We start from the raw sequence: 25,166 nt of genomic DNA, 5'->3' as shown, positions 1-25,166 counted from the left end.
TTTTTGACAAAGAATACTTCCAATTGACATATGGAAATGACCATATTGCCCCTGGCGGTTGTTAATTGCCGCTGGGAAACACGCTGGTAGTTAACTACCGCTGAGTGCCAGCGGTTGTTAACAACCGCCGAATCTGAAGTCAGCGGTTGTTAACTGCCGCTACGTGCTTGCCCATTTTCCAGGAGCTCATTTCCATTTTCCTGAAGGTTTCCTAACCAATTTTCATTTTCATATTCATTTTCATCTAAAAATTTTATCAAATAACCAATTGAAAAATCTTCTAAAATTTTCATCTAATAATACCTAAACATATTCATCCAATATTCAACAGGAACATGGTAAAATTAAAACGCAAGAAATAATATAAAACGAACGTACGTATATGTCATAGAAATAGGAAAAATGTATGGAACATATGTCATAACAATACATCATGATCATCATACTCAAAAAATACATAAAAAAAATCCTAATACTAATCAGCCCTGCCTACCTTGCCTCTGCTGCCCCCTGCGCCGCCTGAAAATCTGATAAGTAAGGACAGGCTCAGTAGCACTAACTATCTGCATGACCACCTGGACAACCTCCTCTTTGGTCATCTCGCCATGCCTGACCGCAATATCTCGGGCTATGTGAGCCACATCCCGGACGATGGTCAGTGTGTCAGGCATCTCTCTGGCATGCTCCTCCTCAATCAGCTGCTCCACGTTCGCCGGCCTGGGAGGGGATCCCTCATCGGGTGGGAGAATGTGAGGGTGAGAGACTCTGGCATACCAAGCCATGTAGCCAGGAACATGCTGCCATGATGTCTGACACCCATCTACCCAACCACCTACTAACCATGCAGTAGCGTCCATCAACACAGTAGTCAGCATCTGTGTAGGCACCAGAGGGACAGCTGAAGGATGTCTGGGAACGTCCTGGACAAAGGAGAACTGCCTCTTCACCCGCTCAGGCAAATGCCGGTACACCCTCTCCTTCCCGCACATGAGCCATCCTGAGTAAGTGCACAACATATTAAATGGGTGCACGTCTCTGCAATCACCATAGGTAGAAAACCTGACGTCATCCACCTCCATGCGATCCAGGCGTGAGCGGTAATGGTGCACACTCTTATGGCCTTTGCTAGTGAGCCATCTCCCAGCACATGGTGTCCGCGGGTCCCAATCCGGGTTACGCTTTCTTGGGTAAAGACCTGACAAATGCTCCAAAATCCATCCCTGCAACAAAATAAATAATACACAAAAATAATTATTCGATTTAAATATTAATAAATCTAAAACATTATAAAATAGTCTAACATGATAATAAAATTTATAAAATAAATTCATAAAGAAATTAAGATAAATATTACCATCAAAAGAGTCGCAGAGCCAGCCATCGTTCTGTTATTCAAGATAACAGAATCATCCAGATAATCGTAGAGGTAGGCTAACGTCATCCCTCCCCACGACCACTTCCCAATCGCCCCCAAGTCCGCCATGCAATCTAGATATATCAAGTCGATGTGTCTGTTCGTTTTGTTAGTGAACAGCGCACAACCGACGAGATATAAAAGGAAACTCCTCATACAACACGCCCTCCTCCTGGCTCTCTCCTGCATCTCCTCCCTCGACTGTGCATGCTCAAGTCGTCTAGCCTCAGTCAGGTGCTGCTCATAAAGCCGCTTCAGTGCGGGATAACTGATATGACCAGGAGATTCATCCCTAACCTGAGCTCTGGCATCAGCATCTGACATGCCCAACAACCTGGTCATCATATCAATAGATCGGTCCCGATCCATCGACTCATCGTGCTCCAACATGCGGCCGTAAATAGGAATGTGCAGAAGATTATGCACATCGTCCAGAGTGATCGTCATCTCCCCCACAGGTAGATGAAAACTACTCGTCTCCGTGTGCCACCTCTCGCATAGAGCACGTATCATCGCATGGGTCACAGTCAAATACCCAACGTGTATCAAACCATGGAGGCCAGACCCCTCCACAGGCTCCCAAAACCACCTCAAAGCCGCCTCCGGCTTATCAAGCTCCTTCAACCTTTTCCCCGCGTTTACGCACTTATAACCCACTGCATCATGCCACATCTGAAATTCAAATTAAATAAGACATTGTCATTATTTTAAATAACTAAAACACTTACGCTACATTATTTTAAATAAATAAATCAGTTACGCTACGTTATATTAATTAATTAAATCACTTACGCTACGTTATTTTAATTAATTAAACACTTACGCTACATTATTTTAAATAAATAAATCAGTTACGCTACGTTATATTAATTAATTAAATCACTTACGATACGTTATTTTAATTAATTAAACAACTTACGCTACCTAATATTAATTAATTAAACAACTTACGCTACGTTATTGTAATTAATTAAGCCATTTACGCTACCTAATATAATTAATTAAAACATTTAAAGAATTTTAAACAATTTAAACACTTACATTATTGTGGTTCACCCAAAGAGGGTTCGTCACGTGCCTCGCGTAGTCGGACAACAATTCTGTGGTCTGAGGTCCTTCAGGAAAGGGAGCCTCTCCAGCAGGATAGGGCGGTATCCGCGGAACACGACCACCTCGTCGTGGCTGAGGCTCACGCTCAGGCACAACATCCTCCATATAATCTGCCACAACATCCTCTGGCACCCCCTCACCCTCATCCTCTGTCTCGTCCTGCAGCGGCGGCTGAAAATACATCCTCTCTTCCTCCATCTGATCATAGCCAACAAAACCATCATCCGCATACCCAGCATAATCATGTGATGGTGTCGGATCAACCACCTGGAAGGAGTCATCCACATGTGCATGTGAGCCCTCTCCATGTATCATCGGGTCCCTGCGCCTCCGAGTCTTAGGGACATATGGGTCATCAGCCCTCTTTTCTCTCCGAGCACTAGCGGTACTCGCCTCTTTACCTCTCTGCATCCTATCCTCTCTAATAATCCGCTGCTGCTCATCCGTATCCCTAGCCATATCTGTACAAAACACAAATTAAAAGAAGGCATAAATACGTGGGCAATGTATACTTTACGGTAACATGATTCTAAGCCATTGAACATATCATAAAAATCCAAGGCGTTGAACCTAAGGCAAGTAACATGTAACATATCACAAATTTAACTTAGGCATTCATAAAAATCCAAACTTAGAATCATTCAACTTGGGCATTTCATCAAAAAAAATTATGTATCGTATAACATTATGTCATTCTTAAACTTGCCAAAAAATGTCAAAATCCAGGCTTATAATAATTACAACATCTATACATTATAAAATTGAACATACTTGAAAAAAAATTACACAAAAAAAAGCAACAATTTCTCACTTAGGCATTTTGTCAAACACCTTATGTGCATTCTAAATTAGGAGCACAATTAGTGTTATTTGAACATCTAAACAACTACATTGTACCTACACTTACTCTAAACAACAATTCCAGCATAAACAATACATTAAAACATCTAAATCATAGTTAATTTTCAATTTTCTAACCTAACCTAAAACTAACATTTTGCTCAAAATTATGAAAACTAACACCCTAAACAAACTACATTGCATGTAAATAAGAAGAAGAGAACTTACTTGTGAATTAATCGAAGAAATTGGGCTCAAATTCGATCAAATGAAGTTTGGAGAAATTTGGAAGAGTGTTTTCTTGTGTTTGTGTTTCTGGAAAATGAGAAAATGAAGGTTCTGTTCTTGTTTAATCGCAGAACTCAGCGGTAGTTAACAGGAGCTTTAACCAGCGGTAGTTAACTGCCGGAGCTTTAACCAGCGGTAGTTAACTACCGCTGGGGTAAAAGTGTCATTTCCATGTGTCAATTGGAAGTATTCATTGTCAAAAAAAAGCAATTTTCTTTTCTTTTTGTTACACACCGGCCCACTAACTTAACAAATTCTAATATGCATCTTAACTTTTATATAAAAACTTGTCAATTTTTTTTTCTTTTATAAAAAAATATAATAATTTAGTCTTTTTTTTGTAACTTTTAATTTACATTTTTAATAATCTAAAATAAATAATTCCCCTAAAAAATTTATAAATAATTATATAGAGTAGAAATGAAATTTGATTTTAAATCAATGTCAATACCCATTTTGGTAATCATACATTTAAAATCAATTTTGATTCAATTTATCCAAACGACACAACTTTATAAGAATCACTTTTGAGTTGGTATATCCAAACATAAATCAATACACATTCAACTCACTTTTAACTAAAATCAATTCTTTCAAAATCAATTATGCCAAAATCAACTCTTTTTGCCGCTCAACCAAATACACACTATATATAAGCGCTTATCAAGATAAGTGTTTGTGCTATACGCCGCAAATAAGTTGTTTATAAAAAAAAATGTTTTAAAAAATTTAAGTGAATGTGGTTTAGAAAAAATGAATGAACGCTTATAGTGTTTTTTAAAAGTATTGCTGAAATAAATTGAAGGAAAAAAATGTGCTTATCTTGTTAAAAAAATTGTTGAAAAAAAAATTCAGGATTTTTTTTTTGAAAAAAAAGGCAATGGAAAGGTCGGCAATTTTAAGTCCCCTTGATACGGGGCCTACAATTTTAAAGGTTATAAAAAAATAAACTCATTCATTTGCAGTATTTTAAGTCCCTATAACATTGGAGTTGTGGTTCAAAATTCAAATTGTTAAAGCCCCTTAAATTAACAGTTCAGTGTGTTATAAATTGAAAAATATTACAAATGCGTCCACAAAGAACAAAAAGACTTCAAGAGATGCCATCCCCCATATAACAAGAAGTTGCATATTCTAAAGTCGAATATTAAAAGAGAAATCGTTTTTCTTTTTTTTTAGGAGTGATATTTGTACAACTAATTTTGTATATCTTTTGTGACAACTACTTTTCTTCTTTTTTTATTGGACAAAAACAATGGAGAGAGAAAGAAGAAGAGAGAGAATAAAAACAAATATAAGTATGAGAGATAGAGTTGTTTCAAAAGTTGTCAAAAAGTAGATGTACAAATATAATTTCTCTTTTTCTTTATACGAATATTTCTTATTTTCTTGTTTTTAAACAAAAAAACAAAATATATAATACTTGTTTTAAAAAACTTAAAAAAAAAAAATACAATCAAACAAGTTTTAAATTCCACCACCAAGAAAACAAGTCTTAAATTTTCATATTTTTCTATTCAAACAAATTTGATCAGACATTCAATAGATTTCTATTCAAACAAATTTGATCAGACATTCAATGGATGATAAATGTGCTAATCAAAATCACTTTTTAGGTCGTAACACTAACAAGGGATATGAATTTTTTTGAAGCAAAAGTATACATATAAATACTCCCTCCGTCCCATATTACTTGACCTAGTTGACTCTGTCACGTATGCCAATGCACAATTTTAAACTTAAATTTCTTTAATAATCTAGGATAAAAAATTACGAAAATTTGATATTTTGAAAATATTAATCGAGACGAATCTAACAACATCTTATATGCTATATTTTGTTTTTATATATTAGTAGAAAAATAGAGTCAAAGCATGGTACATGAATAGTGCAAATATTCTAAATAGGTCAAGTAATATGGGACGGAGGGAGTATATAATAACAAAATTTAAAGTATAACGAGCACTCCTATCAAAATACAATAGAATAGGACAGCCAAAGATTGAAATGTAAAACATGGGATGACCAAACATGCAATCCAAGACTACTCCCACAAGATACAATCAGAATTCACACTTGGTTCATGATCATTTCAATCATACATTATAACACAACTCTAAGTTCCATCAAACTAGAAACTTCCTTTAACATAAGAGTAGTGATATGCATCATCCGTTATACTTGTCACGTCAAACTTGTGTTTAAATTAGCACATTCTATTAGCAATTTAGCAATTAAACAATAAAATTGAGATCACACTTTCTCAGTCGGAAGAGCACAAAAAGTTAGTTTAACTAATAAGAAGTACATGTACCAAAATCATGTATTTCTTTCCAAAAGAAAGAACGCTAGCAATATACTTATTTTGATCGGTTGAAATTTAGAGTTGTGATATTTGAATAACCAAATGTGATAATTATTTGAACAATAATATATAAAAATGAAAATACATATAAAATAAGTGTTAATTTAATTAAGAGAGAGAAAGAGAAAAATATTATTAATTTGACAACCGTATAAAAATATAGTGTTTTTTGAAGAAAGTATAAAAATATAGTGTCGGACAACATTTTTTGTCGTCAACAAACTTGTATGAAAATTTCTATAACTCACGACTCTAAATTTATGTAGGATCTATATTATTTAGTAGAATTTATTTAGATTTTAATCGATAAAAAAGAATGTGTAATAAAACATGTTGTTGACGTTCTTATGATAATACAAGACACTTCTATAATAAGTAACAGGAGAATATTAACCAGTGTCCTCGGGCATTGGTTAAGCAACTAAAAGAGGTAAGATCTTATTAAAAAGTAATGTAATAATTAGTTAGTCAAAAGTAACAGTTTATATTTCCAAAATAATTTTTCTATTTTTGGATTCCTTAACCAGTGCCCCGGAGGCACCGGTTAACAAGACCCTAAGTAATATGTTGTTTTGCTCAAAAAGTATTATGTTTCATTGCGCTTTTATTCTCCAAGTTTGTCTCACTAACAAAAGTCTCCTTATTGATTGCAATTTTGGTCCCAAACTATACTTTTAACCTCCAAAAATGATTTCCCTCAAAAAAAAAAACAAAAAAAAAACCTCCAAAAATGATGGTTTAATGCTCACATTTTAAATCTAAGAGAAAATATCACTTTTGAGGTTGACAGTTCACCCTTTTAGAACCAAACACGACCATTTTTATGGACAAAAACCAAAATTGCAACATCCCCTAAAAAACAAAATTGCAACAAATATGACATTTAAAGGATCAAAAGGTGTTATCTTAAAAAGGGGATTATTTTTTAGTTATTTTGGTTAGATAGGGAGAGTAAAAGTGAAATTAAGCCTAAATAATAACTAAAAGAGTTATAATTGTAAGCAATTGTCCGTGTAAAAATATTTACACAATTGACACATCACAAACAATCACATATGTAAAATTGTAGGGTTTTGCTAACGAGTGTTCCCAACACATTTTTTAAGAATACTAAATTAAGAAATTATTTTTTAAAAAACTAGATAATAAAATTTTGAATACATTGAATAGATAAATTTTTATAAAAGTGTATTATCTAAGATTTTTAAAAAGTGTTTCGAAACACTAGTTAACATTTCATTTGGGAAATTAGGATGGATTATGAAAAATTCAAATATTTCTAAGGAAAAAAAGAAAGAATCCAATATAGACCATTTATTTATCGTAAAAAAATAGCATTGGAATTCAAAGAGTGTATTTTTCAAATGCCATTATGCTATTTCGTACGGATTGAAAAGTAATCAACACCTAACATCGTTGCAAAATCTTACGTACAATCTAAGTTTCACACAAATCCGATTTATTAATCTATTTAATCAAGGAACCAAAGAATCATTCCTTTACCTTTGATCTTTACTTACTTCGCCTTTCATTTCAATTCAAGTATTACCAATCTGCAAGCCAAAGCAAAAAGCACAGAGACCCAACCCCCCCAAAAATATTCAAAAAATATTCATGATCCCATAGTTTTGAATGATAATTGGTTATAAAATTCATTTAATCCCAAAGTTTGGATTATGATATTTGAATTGGAAGGAAATTTTCTGGTTGGTCACCCAATTTTTCTTAGGCGTTACTCGCAAATTTGAGTGGGGGGTGTATATATAGTTAATGCATGAAGAGGTTCTTCACAAGCTGTGTCTCAAAGTTTCACTCCCACTCGAAACATAAGAAATCTCACTCTCACTCTCAGGTACCTTACTTTTTTACCCTCCTCAGTTATTTTTTAAGATTCTCTGTCATCTCTTACTACATGCATTTTACAAAGTGAGTGACTGCGTGACCCGTCTCATCAAATTGGATGATCCATATTTCAGACTTTGTAATTTTAATTTTTAAAGGAAATCAAAAGTAGACCGTCCAATCTTTGATAGGACGGTCACACGTCACTAACTGTCTGAGTTTGTGACCTTAATGTAGCCGTTGCAGACCTGTTTTTAAAGCTTCGCTGTAGCTTTTAGTTTTTTTTTTCTAAGAAATATTTGAATGTGATGTATAATGCTTAATGGTTTGCATTGCAGCTGACATGTTTGTTGAAATTCTTGTTTTTTTTCTTCTAACCGTGTTAATCTATGAAGCACCAACACAGATATAGATGAGACTGGGCACGACTCACACCGGTAATAATTTGAAAAAATGAAAGCGACTGAATGGACACCGAACACGCCTTCAATATGAAGTGTTGATGCTACATAGATGTTAAACACACACACTAAACACTTAAGGAAAATAGTTTCTTCTTGGCATTTAGCATCATTGTTTTATGATATTGTTTTTTTTGACAGATAATGGCAGGAAACATCTCTGGTCCAAGTGAGAGCAATGCTGCTAATATTTTGCTGAATCATGACTTCTCAAATGACCTGAACTCTTGGCATCTCAATTGCTGCAATGGCTATGTAATTTCGTCCAAAGCAGGTGATCAAGGTGTTAATTTGATGGATTCGGATTGTAATTATGCTGTTATCACCGACCGAAACGAATGCTGGCAAGGTCTTGAGCAAGATATCACAGACAGAATTTCCATTGGTTCTGCTTACACGGTTTCGGCTTTTGTTGGAGTATCCGACCTTTCTCAGGAATCTGCTGATGTGAAAGCTACACTGAAACTAGAATATCATGATTCAGCTACAAATTATTTGTTCATTGGAGGGTATAATATTTTTTCGTAATTTCATTACATCTATCTTTTAAAGAAATTGAGGAAAATTCCCTTACATGTTCACCATTATTTTCTACAGAACTTCTGTTATGAAGGGTAGCTGGGAAAAGTTGGAAGGAACATTTTCACTGTCGACTAAACCCGATCGGGTTGTATTTTATTTGGAAGGACCTGCTCCTGGAATTGACTTGCTTATAAGATCAGTAGAGATCAACTGTTCCATTCCAAATGACAACGTATATCATACATGAAATTATGCATTTCAGATACTGTTATTTCTTTATGGAATTCTACATATGGCAAAGTTTTTATTACTTCTTTAATTGTTAAATTGAACTTGTATTGAGCCTATTATGGTTTCACTCTTTAACTTTTTGCGAAATCTATATGTTTTAATAACACACTAACTGGTGTACCTTTTCGTCATATTTCAGAAGTTCACAAGTACAGAAACATGTGTTTCTACTGGAGATGAAAGCATCATAATAAACCCACAATTTGAGGATGGCCTGAATAATTGGTCTGGAAGAAGCTGCAAGATTGTGTTGCATGATTCCATGGCAGATGGTAAAATTGTTCCAAAGTCTGGGAAATATTTTGCATGCGCAACAGAACGAACACAATTCTGGAATGGAATTCAGCAGGAGATAACTGGACGTGTGCAGCGCAAGCTGGCCTATGAGATCACTGCTTTAGTTCGAATATATGGCAACAATGTCACTAATGCCGATGTACGAGCTACTTTGTGGGTTCAAACACCAGATCTCCGAGAGCAGTATATAGGCATTGCAAAGTTAGTCTTCACATTATTTTTGCTAAAGATTTAATTCATATACATCGTCAGTGTACTAGAAATATTTTTTACACTGTCTATCAATCGTATGATTCAGCCATGAATTTTAGATTGACTCTTGAGGCATATGATTTTTCTGTTTATTATTCTTGAAACTAGATAAAAATAACAAAAGGAAACTTACTGTAGTATGATTTAGCCATGAGTTTTCTGCATTAGCGATAATCTAAACCTTAACATTTATGGTAGTTGTTGAACAATGCTGGTGTGTTCTAAAGTGTGCAGGGAACCGATACAGATTGGGTGACGCTGCAGGGAAAATTCCTTCTAAATGGCCCCTCATCCAAAGCGGTCCTTTATTTAGAGGGACCTCCTTCTGGCACCGACATTCTTGTTAATACTTTGGTTGTAAAGCATGCTGCTAAAACACCTCCTTCGACACCACCAGCTGCACAGGTTGGACTTTTGATAAATTATCTGTAATTTACATTGGAAAACTTAGTGTAAAGATTGTTTTAAGCGATCAACACCAACGTAAAATATACTCGAACCTATAAGCTCATATCAATCTACTTTATTATTATTATTATCAATGTTTGTTATTCCTAACTTTTTTGTTTTGCACGAGCATTGGCGAAGAACTTAGCTGTTGCCCTAGGCCCGGTTTCGATAGACAACTTAATTAAGCTGTTATAGCATTAGCGCTTGTCATATAAGTATTTATTGGAAGTTATTTCTATAACAAAAGATAAAATATATTCTAACTATTTTCATATAAGCTATAAGCTGTTTCAATATGCTATCTTGGAGAGCTTACGAAAATAAGCTAAAAACAGCTTATGGACTTGTCATAAGATGTTCCCATTAGCTCTTCCAAACAGTCTAACAAGTTTTTATGTCAGTAGATAAGCTTAAATAAGCCAATTCAAACAGATTCATATTGAACTTCGGTTGTATTATTGACTTTTATGTTTTGCAAGCCTCTAACAATTTATTTTATTTTACAGAATGTTGCTTTTGGAATTAATATAATTGAGAACAGCAATCTTTCTGATGATACAAAAGGATGGTTTCCACTTGGTAATTGCACTTTAACTGTTAAATCCGGTTCTCCTCATATACTTCCACCAATGGCAAGAGATTCTCTTGGACCTCACGGAATCCTAAGTGGCCGCTACATACTTGTAACTAATAGAACACAAACTTGGATGGGTCCTGCTCAGGTGATCACCGAGAAATTAAAGCTATTTTTGACTTATCAAGTATCTGCTTGGGTCCGGATTGGTTCTGGTTCAAATGGACCACAAAATGTGAATGTTGCCCTTGGCGCTGACAATCAGTGGATCAATGGAGGACAAACCGAGGTTTCAGATGATAGATGGCATGAAATTGGTGGATCCTTTAGAATTGAAAAGCAGCCAACAAAGATTATGGTTTATATTCAAGGTCCAGCTTCTGGTGTAGACTTAATGGTTGCCGGACTTCAAATTTTCCCTGTTGATAGACATGCAAGATTTAGATATTTAAAGATGCAGACAGACAAGGTGATATTTAGTGTGATATTTAGTTTTATTCTATTTTATTTTATATATAAAATTAATTTTACATTCTTTATTGATAGGATATGTAATGCTTTGCATTTGCAGATTTGTTTATATATTTCATGAAGCTGTGCATATTCAGACTTTAATGTTAATCTTTTCTAATATATTCTTTCTTCATTGGTAGGATATGTGATGCTTTGCATTTATTATATATATATATATATAACATTTAATTTATGGGTCATGTTAACTTGTGCCCTTAGGGCACATGTTAAGCAACCTAAATAGAGCAATTTTGCATTGGAAAACACAATATAACAACTTTTAAGAAGTTGAATGCACGCCTTTTGATATGTGTATTTCTATAATGAGTATCTTAACATGTGCCTTGAGGGCACAAGTTAACATTAGCCTTAATTTATATATAAGTTTTTCCACACTGCAGATTCGGAAGCGTGATGTTGTCCTGAAATTCACGGGACTAGACTCTAGCAGCTACCCTAACACCATGGTGCAAGTTAAACAAACACAGAACGATTTCCCGATTGGAACATGCATCAGCAGATCAAACATTGACAATGAAGATTTTGTCAACTTCCTTGTGAAACACTTCAACTGGGCTGTGTTTGCAAATGAGTTGAAGTGGTATTGGACTGAGCCACAACAAGGGAATTTGAATTACAAAGACGCCGATGATCTTTTAACCTTGTGTCAAAAGTACAAGATCCAAACTCGCGGACACTGCATCTTCTGGGAAGTGGATGGAACTGTTCAGCAATGGATTAAGTCACTGAATAAAAATGATTTGATGACGGCTGTTCAAAACCGATTAACCAGTCTTCTGACTCGCTACAAGGGTAAGTTTAGTCACTATGATGTTAACAATGAAATGCTGCATGGTTCATTTTACCAAGATAGATTAGGCAAAGATATAAGGGCAAACATGTTCAAGACTGCAAACCAACTAGATCCGTCCGCTACATTGTTTGTGAATGATTATCATATTGAAGATGGATGTGACACAAGATCGTGTCCAAATAAATACATTGAACACATTCTTGATTTGCAAGAACAAGGTGCACCAGTAGGTGGAATTGGAATTCAAGGACACATAGATAGTCCAGTTGGGCCTGTCGTTTGTTCTTCGCTTGATAAATTAGGTATTCTTGGTTTACCGATATGGTTTACAGAACTTGATGTGTCTTCTATGAATGAATATGTGAGAGGTGATGATCTTGAAGTTATGCTTAGGGAAGCCATGGCTCACCCTGCTGTTGAAGGGATAATGTTGTGGGGATTCTGGGAGTTGTTTATGAGTAGGGATAATGCGCATTTGGTGAATGCAGAAGGTGATATTAATGAAGCTGGAAAAAGGTTTCTAGCTTTGAAACAAGAGTGGCTATCTCACAGTCATGGTCATGTTGATGAACAAGGTCAATTCAACTTCAGAGGATTTTATGGAACATATAATGTGGAAATTGTGACACCATCAAAGAAAATTTCGAAGACATTCGTGCTTGATAAAGGTGACTCCCCAATGGAGGTGTCAATTGATTTATAAGCAAAGTATACTGCTATGAATTAATGTGTCTTTTTTTCTTTCTCTTTCTTATTATTGGGTTTGATGAAACAATATGATGATGTAAATTGTAATGTTGTCTCTGCTGTGTTCTGCAAATAAATAAAATGGTTTTACTTCTTGGCTATGAAGCCCGGATACTCCAAAATGGTGCCGTACCCGTGTCGGATACGTATCGGATACCGATACTCCGCGGATACTCCGGATACCGTATCCCAGAAGTATCGGAATTAATTATTTTAATTTAAAATATACTCCCTCCGTTTCAAAATGAGTGTCGTTTTAGGTGTTTACACACATATTAAGAAATGCAATGATTAAGAGAAAGAGAATGGTTATTTTACCAAATTATCCTTATTAACTATTGGTTAGTTTTAAAAGTAATACTTTGGAAGTAGTGTGCAGAGTATTAATTGGAGGGTACAATTGAAAAGAAAAAGTTATTATCGCATTGGAAACTGAAAGCGACACTCGTTTTGAAACAAATTTTTTTGGCTAAAGCGACACTCATTTTGAAACGGAGGGAGTATATTTTATCGGATACTTAAAAGATACTCGACGGATACACACAGATACTTATAAGATACTTCACACGGACATATCCAAAAAAAATGAAGTGTATAAAAATGAGATTGTGTTGTGAAAATTTAAGATACGAATCACTATAATTACTTTTCAATTAACAAATTAAATATTATGATTTTGGTGGATGAAAGTAACCAGAGAGGGGAGATTTAATCAATCAACATTAAACAAACTTTGTTTTGAGTTCTTTTATTGATACATTTGTTGATATCCTAACATATGAATGAAAATAGAATATGATTTATACAAAAACTTTACATTTTTTATTTTGATCATATGTATTTTTTTTTTTTTGTAAATTGTAACTTTTATGATTATATAGTATGAGTAATCAATGTTTTTTTAAGTATTTTACACGCATATAAATTTTAATATAAATATTTTGTTAACGTATCTTAGCCGTATCGTATCCTAAATTTTAAAAATTTTGCGTATTCGCGTACCCGTATCGTATCGTACCCGTATCGCACTACGTATCCGGGCTTCATAGCTTCTTGGTTATTCTAATTTGTGTTATAATTATTTACTTGTTGATCTTTCTAATTACCATTTTGACAATTAAATATTAACTTAGGGTAAATATTTACTTGTTGGTGCCAAGGATTGTTCCTGCTAGAATTCAAATTCAAAGTCTTCATAATAATTCGTTGAATTCATTAGTCCAATTTCGCTTGGTTACTTGTTAATCATTCTAATTGATGTTGTAAATTGCAATGTTGTCCTATAAAAGCCTCAGCTACAAAAAGATCAATAACAGTGTTATTTGGGCTATACCACAGAAATGGGTTAATGACTACTTTTGCACTCAAAATGCTTAGAAAATTGCTCTTTAACACCCATGGATAGCTCACAGACCCCTAAAATATCTCAAACTACCCTCTCTAACTTTCGAACATGTTGGACCGTAACCCCTGATCTTGGATCAGAAAATACAACCTGATCTTGGATCAGGCTGTATCTTCTGATCCATACAAGAGCATAGTGACAAAGAGACTGAGAATTTGATCCCTCTTCAAGTATATAATACTAGCGTTAATACTAGCATTGTCTGGTTAAAAAATAAAAAATTGTTTTTATGACTATAAATCATCCTCTATTGCTTTAATATACATCATGAGATTGATTTGCTGTGGGCGTGAGCATGCACCACTTCTATTTTTTTTGTTTTTTATGCACCACTTCTATTATTACATTCTGTAATTGATTTATACAGTGCATAAAGAGCAATTCCCAGATGCTTATTCCATTTTCAACAGAAAAAACGAAACAAAGAAAGCTTCCAAGCTTATGATAAATTTACCCCCACATATTTTAACCATTCTCTTCATATTCTTCACCCTTTTTTTTAATGTAATTCGTTCGTCCATTAGAGTAAATAATGTTCCAATATCAAATGCGAACATCAAATATGACATTCATTGTTGTTTATATGGTGAACACGATGGTTCTTTGGTTGGATATGCACTCATCATCTAGTGTCGGTTTTAAGATTTTTGGTGTTCTGGTGAATCAATAAAGTTGTGTCATTTTATTTATTCGAATATCTTTCTTCTTACATTTTCTGTTGCAAAGGAAATTAAAAAAAAATATATATATATTATTTACTACTAAGTAAAATTAATAATTTTGGTGGAAAAAAAAAATGGTACCCTAAATTAACGTCCCTCCCGACATGGCCACCCCTGCCATCATCCAATGACATGTCATATTTATATATATTTTAAATAAGTTTAAATGTTAAAGAAATTTCGTCTATAGAGTACCGTTTTTCAACCCAGAGTCAGTCATAAGATTTTTGGTGTCCTCATGAATATGTAAAGTTGTGCCTTTTTTATCATTCAAATGTCTTTTTTCTTACATTTTTCGTTGTAAATGATTCATTCATACATAAAGTTCTCTAAAAAATATATTTTCAATAGAATTAATCAAAGCAAGTTATATATATATATATATATATATATATATATATATATATATATATATATATATATATATAGACACACACACATTAACTTTTCAAAAGAAAAATGTATATAGTACAAACTATTAAATAAAAATAATAATTTTTCTTAATGTATGAATACTCCATTCTGAAAGGGATTTGAATGTATTTAAAGACTACATGTAACATTCTCTCTATTTTACTTTTTTTCTTATAAAAATTATTAAATAAATGCTAACTTGACCTTTAAAGCACAAGTTAAAAAATTAAAGATAGAAACATTTTATAAGAAATTGTACAATCCATAATTTAAAACTTTAAAATCTTATATTTTCTAAACACAATTTATGTTTTATTCCATTTTTACCACCCAAATTATTAAAAAAAAGGAAAATGTTAACTTGTGCCCTTAAGGCACAAGTTAATGTGTCAAATGTAGAAAGTTTTTGTTGGAACTTGTGTATTGAATTCAACTTTTTGGTGAATTTTAATTTGGACCAGTTTATGTTGGTCTCCAACTTGGACCATTTTTTTTTCACCTTTAGATTAAATCACCTACTAAATCTTGTTGTGCACCATCCACACCAAATCTGACCCATAAAATTTCTCTCTCTCTCTCTCTAATTCTCTCTTTTCTTTGTAGCAATTTCACATAGAATGTATTTTTTCGTTTTAAGAAAACAATTACGATAACTTGTAATTGCTGCCAAATATTCTTCTCTTCATGTTATTTTTCTTCTACAATCCAGAAAAAATTAGTTTTCATCCATCATAAATCTACAAGTTTGAAGCTTTTTAAATTCTTGGATTACATTTCATTTTACAATGTTTCCAATTTTTTCAAAATAAAACCCATTAAAAATTTAGAGATTGTTCAAATCCATTGTTCTTGAGTTTCTAAGAAGTGAGACCAGACTTTATTCCCATGATTTTTTTATAAAAAAAAAACCCAGAAATTTGGAATCCCTTTCTTCTTCCTCTCATATTTCTATTGCTTTGAAACCTGCACACATTGATAAACACAACCAGAGAATAATTTGAGTTGATAAGATTTGACTGACATGAGGATTCAAGGTATAAAGCATGTGGAAAAACTTTGGGATTTTAAGGATTTAATAGAGACAAGTCATTATTTCTTGATGGGATAATGGAATTATGGAAAGCCAAGGTCAAGGTGGGGTGGGTGAGAAACTTGTCGATGAGAATGAAGATAAAGGTGGGTTGGGTGATTTTGGCATATTTGTTTTTGTATCTATTGATGAACTCTGCATTTTCCAGATTTATGTTGTTTTTGAGTTGTGGTGGTTGGTGATAGACCAGGGAGAGAGAGGACGAGATAAATAAAATGATTTGGTGTGGATGGTACATAAAATGATTTGGTGGGTGATTTAATCTAAACTACAGAAAAAATGGTTTAAGTTGAACCAATCTAATTGGTGGTGCAAGCTAAATGCCACCCAACTTTTTAACTTTAATTAATTGAATGCACAAAATTTAAAAGAATATTTCTATTTCTGGGTTGCTTAACATGTGCCCTTAGGGCACAAGATAACATGACCATAAAAAAAAATACATGTAATAACTATACTAATCTAATTCTATTCTTTTTTGATAGAATAATCTAATTCTATTCTAATTCTTCTTATACAGAAAGAATCTAATTCTAATTCATCCTGATTTAATTACCTTGTTTCTAATGCACCGAAAACCATATAACTTTATGTGTTTGTTGTCAAGTACAAATTTGGAAATAATTACGATCCTTACAGTGCATCAATGAATATTAGAAACTCCCTCTCCAACAACCGAGTCAGCCTTAGCATTTCTCTACAGAGTCTCTCTTCTATTTTTATAGAGAATAGGTATTTGAACAACAATTTTATAATAATTTTTAGACATCTCTCTCTCTCTCTCTCTCTCTCTCTCTCTCTCTCTCTCTCTCTCTCTCTCTCTCTCTCTCTCTCTCTCTCTCTCTCTCTCTCTCTCTCTCTCTCTCTCTCTCTCTCTCTCTCTCTCTCTCTAAAGGGAGAAAAACAAAGTTGTCACAAAAATCGTCATCAAATAGTTGTTCAAATATCATTACTCATTTTTATAATTGAAGAGGCGTTTTTAGTCTTTTGTGAACGAAACCAGTCCTCTTTATATTTATTTCTTCTCTTTTAATTTAAATAAATGGTTTCCACATACTCTAAATTTTTGTTTTGTGATTTTGTCGTCTTAATATGGAGTTTCTTTGCTCGTCGTTTTGGTGAGACATTGGTTCATTTAGCATTTTAATGTAGTGTTCATTTGATTTTGATTTGTAGATAAACATCAATCAATTACAAATTCACTCAAATAACTAGGTCTTTAACGTTGCAGATCTCAAGACATACGTATTTCGATCACTTTAATTTTGTCACATGATTTGTAAATGGTTTTTCGTTTTATACTATTAACTTTGATGTTTTGAGTTTGTTTGTAGGTTTATCCTTTTGTTTTTAACAAAGTTGGATTTCTATTTGATTTCAACGTACTTTGTCAATTTGAATGAAATTAAAATACCTCTTTTGATCCTTTAAGTTTGTTAAATTTCAAATAAGTCTTTTAAGCTTTTGTAAGTTTCAAATAGGTCCTTTAAGTTTCAAATATGTCATTTAAGTTGTTAATTTAATTCACCTTTTTAAAGTTTTTTAAGTTTTTAAGTGTCAAATAGGTATTTAAAAGGGTAATAAAGACCTATTTAAAACTTAAAAAAACCTAATGGACTAACATGATATTTTTGTTAAACTTAAAAGACCAAAAGAGATATTTAACCTAAAATATTTAACTTTTTTCCATAGGTACGAAATGATAAAAATCATTAAAACTCTCACACAACTAAACATTTGACTCTTTATTTTTCGGTCATAAAATATTTGACTTCTATTCTCACTAAATCACACATATATGTTCATGGTGTTGTAAAAATCTCTCCACTGATCCTTCAAATGATATTCTTACTTTTGAAGCTTCGGCACACATGAAAACCGTGAATAAAGTTTTGGTTCTTATTGTTTTTTAGACAAAACTTAAGGCTTTGTTTGGATGCACAAAGAAAGTGAAAGTAAAGAATGAGAAAGGAAAGATTGTTTAAGGAAAGAAAAAGAGTAGAAAGTGAGAGGATTATTTTGGTTGTTTGGTACAAGAGAAAGTGGAATAGAAAGTTTGAGGAAAGAAAGGCCTAAATGTAGTAATTGACATAGGTGCCCTTAAACAAAAATAATATGTTAGTAAAAAATAAATAATAAAAGTTGGGGTATTTTGGACATTTAAAACATAATCCCTGTGATTCTCAAGCTTTATGTCCATATGTGGGTGGAAAGGTTTCAGACGTAGGTCCCACTAATATTATTTCTTTCCTACACCTTTTTAGTGAGTTCCAAACAAAGGAAAGTCTTTTTTTTTTTTGGTACAAAAGAGGGCAAAAGCCCAAAGAAAAAACTAAACAACTAAACGAACATTCCTAGGCATGCAAGCCCCGGAAATATCATCAGATAGGAGACTATTGAGCTCACTAGGAGGGGTCTCCAAAATAACAAAATCCCAAGAATCCATGGTAAGGCTGAAGTTAGCAAGTCAATCAGCACTTTTATTGCCCTCTCGCCAAGTATGATGAATCTCAACGTGCCAACTACGGTCTAAAAGATTTCTGATACGCCGCATCAACGAAGGGGTCGTCCCATTAGTCTTGCAGTTGTTTGTAACCATGTCAATAAGCAATTTTGAATCGCCTTCCACACAGAGGTGTGAAACTCCAACCTGCCAAGCTAGCTCCAACCCCGAATATAAACCCCACATTTCTGCATGCAGAGCATCGCAAACTCCAATCTTGCGCACAAATCCTTTGAGCCATTTGCCATTACTGTCTCGGAGAAGACCGCCACACCCCGCTCGATTTCCATTCTCTTTGCACGCTCCATCGCAATTGAGTTTAACCCATCCCTCTCGAGGCTGCTTCCAACCAATGAAAATTGTTTCAGTGTGCCGAGGACTTTGAAGAAAATTATTGGTGCAATCTTCGATAGTGCTAGAGAAGGCCTGAATGACACTAGTGCCGAGGAAAGTCTTTCTTTCCATCACCTTTCTCTCATAAAAATTCTTGTTTTGTCTCTCTTTCACAATTCACGTTTTTCCCGACTCTGCAGTTTATTATTTTTTTCTTCTTGTCGCATAGATTCTCTTGCTTTCTAATTTCTAACAAAAAAGTCATCTGCCAATTCTATCAGCTCTGAGTGATGACGAAAACAATAAAAAAATCGGACAATAATTAGACTCCCATCTCAAAATGTCAAGGTTTTCCAGGATAATAAAAGAAGAAGAAAATATATAAGTTTTCATAAAATAATAATAATAATAATAATTTAGAGGACAAGAAAGAATTAATGAACTTGTTTTTTATGGTGAAACATAAAACCATCGGTTGTTGATAAAAATTAAAGCATTGATTTGATGTATGCAATTATATTTTATTTTAGGAGGGAATAATTGATGATGATTTAATTTTGGACCTCTCAGGATCACTCAACTCTAATAAAAATTAAAGATATTGAAAGAGATCTATCAAGCAAGAACGAGAGAATATAGCAGTACAGTCTCTCTTAGGTCACTAAGAATTCGTACACGACCTTAGTCAAACACTTTTTGTACCTTTTATTTATTAATAATCTAAAAAAAATATTTGGATTAGTTTGGTGGTGTTATTTAAAATTTTGAAGTGTGTTCCACTCAAAACTTTAGATTTAATTATTTTAAATGTTAATTTAGATGAATTAATTTAGTTTTTTTCAAACAAAAAATAATATGCGATAATATTTTGTTAGGAGATAAATTTTGGTGAGTAGAATCTTGAAAGTACATGAGAATTAAGTTATACTTTTAGGCTTTGTTTGGAAGAGAAAAGAAAATAGTACAAAAGATAATAAAATGAAAGATTGTTGAAGGAATGAAAGTGAGTGGAAAGTTAGATGATTTTTTTGGTTGTTTGATATGAGTGAAAGTGACTAGATTATGTGAGGAAAGAAAGATATATACTGTATTTGGTAAAAGACATAACCATCCTTGTATATGTATATATTTATAGAATAAATATTAACTTATTTAATATTTTATTTTTGTAATTAATTAATTTTTATTAAAAAATTGCCACTACACCCAGTAATTTATATAAATAAATGTTTATGAAAGAACAATATAAAAAAACAAAAAACAAGTGACGTTGTAAGCCAAAAGCACAAATTAAAAATTAAAATGATAAGGAAAATGTAAATGTGGAAAACAAAGGGTAGATATGTCATTTCAGCACATTGGAACTTTTCACCATGCTTTCTTCGCATCACTGGACGAAAAGTATTTAACGTGGGCCCCTCCCAAAAGATGTTTTCTTTCCTTACTGACAGTGCATCCAAACAATGGAAGGAAGGGTTTTCTATAATCTTTCTTTCCTTGCTCCTTTCCATCCACACTCTTTCCTTAGAACCAAACAGTGTCTTAGGGTTTGTTTAGAACTGAAGAAAGTAAAGGGAAAGATAGCTCTGAGGACAAAAACTTTCTTGAAATTCGGGCTTCCATAGTTTCGATCTATTTTACTGTAGCGAGGAAAGATTGTTTTGGGTGGGGTCCATGCTCAGAATTGTTTCTGCTCTATATTGGACGGAAGGGCACGGAAGGGGCTCAAAGTCCAATATAGCCTTGTCGTTTTCTATTTTTTAATGAATACAAATCTAACTTTAAGCAAATATTTTTTTAAATTGCAAATCAAAAGCATCAAAGCATATGTATTATTTTTTATTAATATGCTTCTCTCAGCAGTCGATTCGGTCTATCATTTTTTATATTAATATGCTTGAAGTAGATAAAATAGTCACAAGAAAGGGGGGTTTGAATTGTGACCCTTTAAAAATAACCTGTAACTTAAAAATAATTCTCAAGAAAATTCTTGGAATGGTTAAGTTAACTTTCTGAACTCAGAACGTTCTGAAGTTCATACACAGAAACTGATTAATGAAGTAAATGTGTTGGTGTGTGTTGTGTATACTGAAATTAAAGAGTATAGGGAAGAAAGAAAGAACACACAGAGATTTATAGAGGTTCACCCAATGTGGGCTAGTCCTCTCTTCACAATCTTGTGAGAGTTTTCCACTATGATGCTTGAGATAACTTCTCAACTCCTGCACCTTACAAACTGTGTTCACCTGAACACTTACAACCTGTATTCTTTAAGCCTCAGCAGGCTTGCACCTTGTTGCTAAGTTACCCACTTAGACTTTTACAATTCTTGCTCAAGCTAACACTTTAGAACCCCTAAAGCTAGATGAGACTTTGTTACAATTTGTGTGAAAGTTTGAATGTGAATCAGACAAACAGAAGAAGAGAGGAAGGAAGAAGTTATCTGTGAATAAGATAACAAAGAGGGAGAAAGAAAATTGATGTACACTATAAAGAAGGTAAGAAGAAAGCCTTCAGTGATGATCAATTGAATTGCAAGAGCTTCAAACAAATTAAGTTGTTTTCTTGTATGCTTTGCAATGGTGCAAGTAATGCTGAGCTTTTGATCTCTATTTATAGAGTTTTTGGGCTCATATAGCCGTTGTAAGGTGACCAATGGTGTTATGCCACGTGTCCTGGGCCCCACAAGCTTTTACTTGAAAATCTGGGTGAACATTCTGACCATCAGAATGTTGTTGAGTTCCCAGGATGAACATCAGAATGTTGCTGTGTTCTTCATCAGAATGTTGGATATTCATGATGTTCTTCATCTGGGTTCATCATGGATGAATGTTGGATGAATATCTGGGCTTGCCCAGCACGTGGTATGAGATATGTATGAGTTTTATCCTCCAAAAAGTAGCCTTTCCATATGCATCCAGTTTTGCTGGAAAATGTGGGATAAAGTACACCAAATCTGTCTTGGACTTTGTGCAGGAGAGAGAGAGCAGTGGATCTGCAACTTCAGGCCCATGCTTCAAAGAAATCTGCTTGTTTACAGCTCAGAGGTCAGGTTATCTCTGATGCAAGATCTCTTTTGCTTTGCTTGCTAACTTTTCACCAACTACACTGTTCATTGGCTGAAGCATGCGCAGACATGAACATTCTGACCATCATAATGTTCCATTTGTGCTTACTTTAGGATGATTTGTAAGACTAGCTTTTAATGTAATCAATCCTAATAGTAAGGACATAACTGAAGTGCAGTGAATGCAACATCTAGGATTAAATTCACATTGGAATATTCCTAGTACTTTAATGTTCATAGTCTTGGATGAACATTAAAGATCCTTTTCACATGATTCCTTGTTCATGCCTTTATTTGTTGATAGGCCCATGCAAATGTACTTTTCTGGACCTTTCATTTATGTCAAATGTACTAGCATGTTCTTCACGTTCTTGATAAACCTGGGTTTGCTTATGAACACCCTTCTGGGTTTCCATCAGAACGTTCAGCTTTCTGATCAACATTCTGAACAACCTTCTGAACTAACTTTCTGAACTCAGATTTAGTTCATGAGTTTAAATGTCCTTTGATTTGGTATGATTTAAACCTATTTTGGACCTTATCACTATCATTGCCACTATCATTGCCACTATCAGTGTCACTATCATTTTCCGGTTCTAAAATGTAACTAGCCTTTTGGAGCTTATCCAACTCATCATCATCATCACTATCAGTGTCACTATCATTTTCCGGTTCTAAAATGTAACTAGCCTTTTGGAGCTTATCATAATCATCACTATCATTGCCACTATCATTGTCCCAATCACTATCATTGTATTTGTCACTGTCATTGTCACTGTCACTATCATTGCTATCATCGAAAATGGAATTATCAATACCGATTTCAGAACGAAGATAACCTTCAATACAACTATTAATGATATTATTCCAATTATATATGGAATAACTATTACTATCCCTAACTAAAAAAGTTTTATCAGATAGGAAATTCCGTATGTTCATGGCTATAACTAGAATTCTCACTATTGTTTTTCCAACCCTGACATCTACTAAATAATCATAATCACTATGAATAGTATTATCCATATCAGTTAAAATAGATGGGTCTTCGTTTACACTGTTATTTTCAATAGGACCAAAACTATCTATTGATTTACTTATACCACACCTGTATTCTAAACCCCTATTAAACATCATTGAATTGAACCACCATTTTTCCATAGAGCTTTTTTCCTCTATTTACATGAAAATACAATAGATGAATAGTCATTTAAGTTTTAAGTATAGATCACTAGGATTAATAACTGATAATAATAATAACGAGCGAGTAAGTATTTAAAAAACCATTTATAACTATTTGTAATCTAAAAATTCGATTCCCTGTTATTAATAGGGAAATGCGAAATTAGGTATGAATAGAACAAGAGAGCGGGGGGATAAAAGAGAAAAGAGTTCTATAAATATATTTATAGAAGTTATCCACACCCTCTTTATTTTCATTAATTCAATTTCATTTGTTGATTAGGGCAAAGTTACATAAAACCACCCGCCTTTTTTAAAATATCCTGACTAGTTCCTGTAAGTTGAGCACCTTGTTCAAAGAAATTAAAAATAACAGGAATATAAAAATAGGTTCTTTATTGGATCAACAAAAAAAAAAACACTTTCAGGAGGTTTGATCCCTCTCTTCGGGATCAAACATCAATTTCAACGATTCGATAAACGGATCATTGGGATACATATAGATGAACAATATATCCCCTAGAAACGTATAAGAAGTTTTTTTTTCATACGGCTCTCAATCAAATTCAAAATTATGTCTTTAATTATGATGTCAAATAGATCAATCAAATCGTTAAATCAATGGTTTACGTTTTTTTCTTATTCTTTCTGAATAAAAAAAAAATAACTATTTGTGTTCGCAACCTCATACCTAAATTTTGATAACTTTAAAATAACTCAAATGAAAAAAGAGCCTTTAAGGTTTTTTATGGAGCGCTTTATTCTTTCTTTTCTTCTTGCGAATCTAGTGTTTTTCTTCATTCTAATACAATTCATTGTTGAGACAATTTTTAAATTGTATTGACTTGTTCCAAGATCCTTTAAATTATTCGTGAATCATAACATTACTTGGGGGATCTTTAATCGTCTCAAAAATGGAAGCAACATAACCATTTTGTTCGTTTCTTTCAAAAAATAATACAAGACGGGTGATTTCCTAGAATACACTTTTGATCCATTTAGCAATTCAAATAAATTTTTATTTTATCACATGGTTTGAAACGATGTTTTACCAGAACATTCGTTTTTAGTTTAGATTTGGTATGGAATTGATTCTATTTTTCAACGGTGCATAGTCATTCATTCAATTCAATCAATACATAATATAATAATCTATACTTATTTGAGGTTCGATGCAGAATAGCAAACAGAATCGAGTTTTTCCTATTAATAGTTTAATTTATGCAAAGAGAAAGGTCAATTATTAATTAAGTAGCCATCAAATCCAATAGTGAGATGGGTCAGATCCAGATAGAGAAGAAGACACTATCAGACACCCACTCACATCAACTTGACAGCCTTCCACTAACTATGTACTATAGTTGATCAATGACTTCTATGGCTAAAATAATTTTATTTTTTTTGACGTGGTATGAATGTGATTAGAATGAATATCTGTAAATCTATAGTTTTTTTTTATATGATCAATATAAAGTACTATTATTTACATCAACAATATTTTTTTTTGACAAAAATAAATCAACCCATTTCATTAATAATAACTATCACAATATAAGATGATATATGATCATGAATTTAGAAACTGATATAAGATAAGGACGTTCTAACTAATAAATAAATAACATTATTTCTTTGTCAATCACTTACTTGCAATCAGGTTTGATAGACAC

At 33.2% G+C, this 25,166-nt stretch overlaps 1 protein-coding gene across 1 annotated transcript; it reads left to right on the top strand.

Annotated features, from left to right (window-relative positions):
• Positions 1-7,518: 7,518 nt before the first annotated feature.
• LOC146952194 (endo-1,4-beta-xylanase 1-like) lies at positions 7,519-12,881 on the top strand. Its single transcript, XM_085758659.1, has 7 exons — positions 7,519-7,869; positions 8,462-8,829; positions 8,918-9,074; positions 9,273-9,631; positions 9,910-10,087; positions 10,639-11,175; positions 11,621-12,881. The coding sequence occupies exons 1-7, from the start codon at positions 7,792-7,794 to the stop codon at positions 12,734-12,736; spliced, it is 2,793 nt and encodes a 930-aa protein (XP_085614785.1). The 5' UTR covers positions 7,519-7,791; the 3' UTR covers positions 12,737-12,881.
• Positions 12,882-25,166: the final 12,285 nt, after the last annotated feature.

This window comes from Medicago sativa, chromosome 1 (assembly GCF_051527215.1).
Source record: "Medicago sativa cultivar Bolivia chromosome 1, Bolivia_mono, whole genome shotgun sequence".
Taxonomy (NCBI): domain Eukaryota; kingdom Viridiplantae; phylum Streptophyta; class Magnoliopsida; order Fabales; family Fabaceae; genus Medicago; species Medicago sativa.
This window is presented reverse-complemented; position numbering and strand designations above follow the sequence as displayed.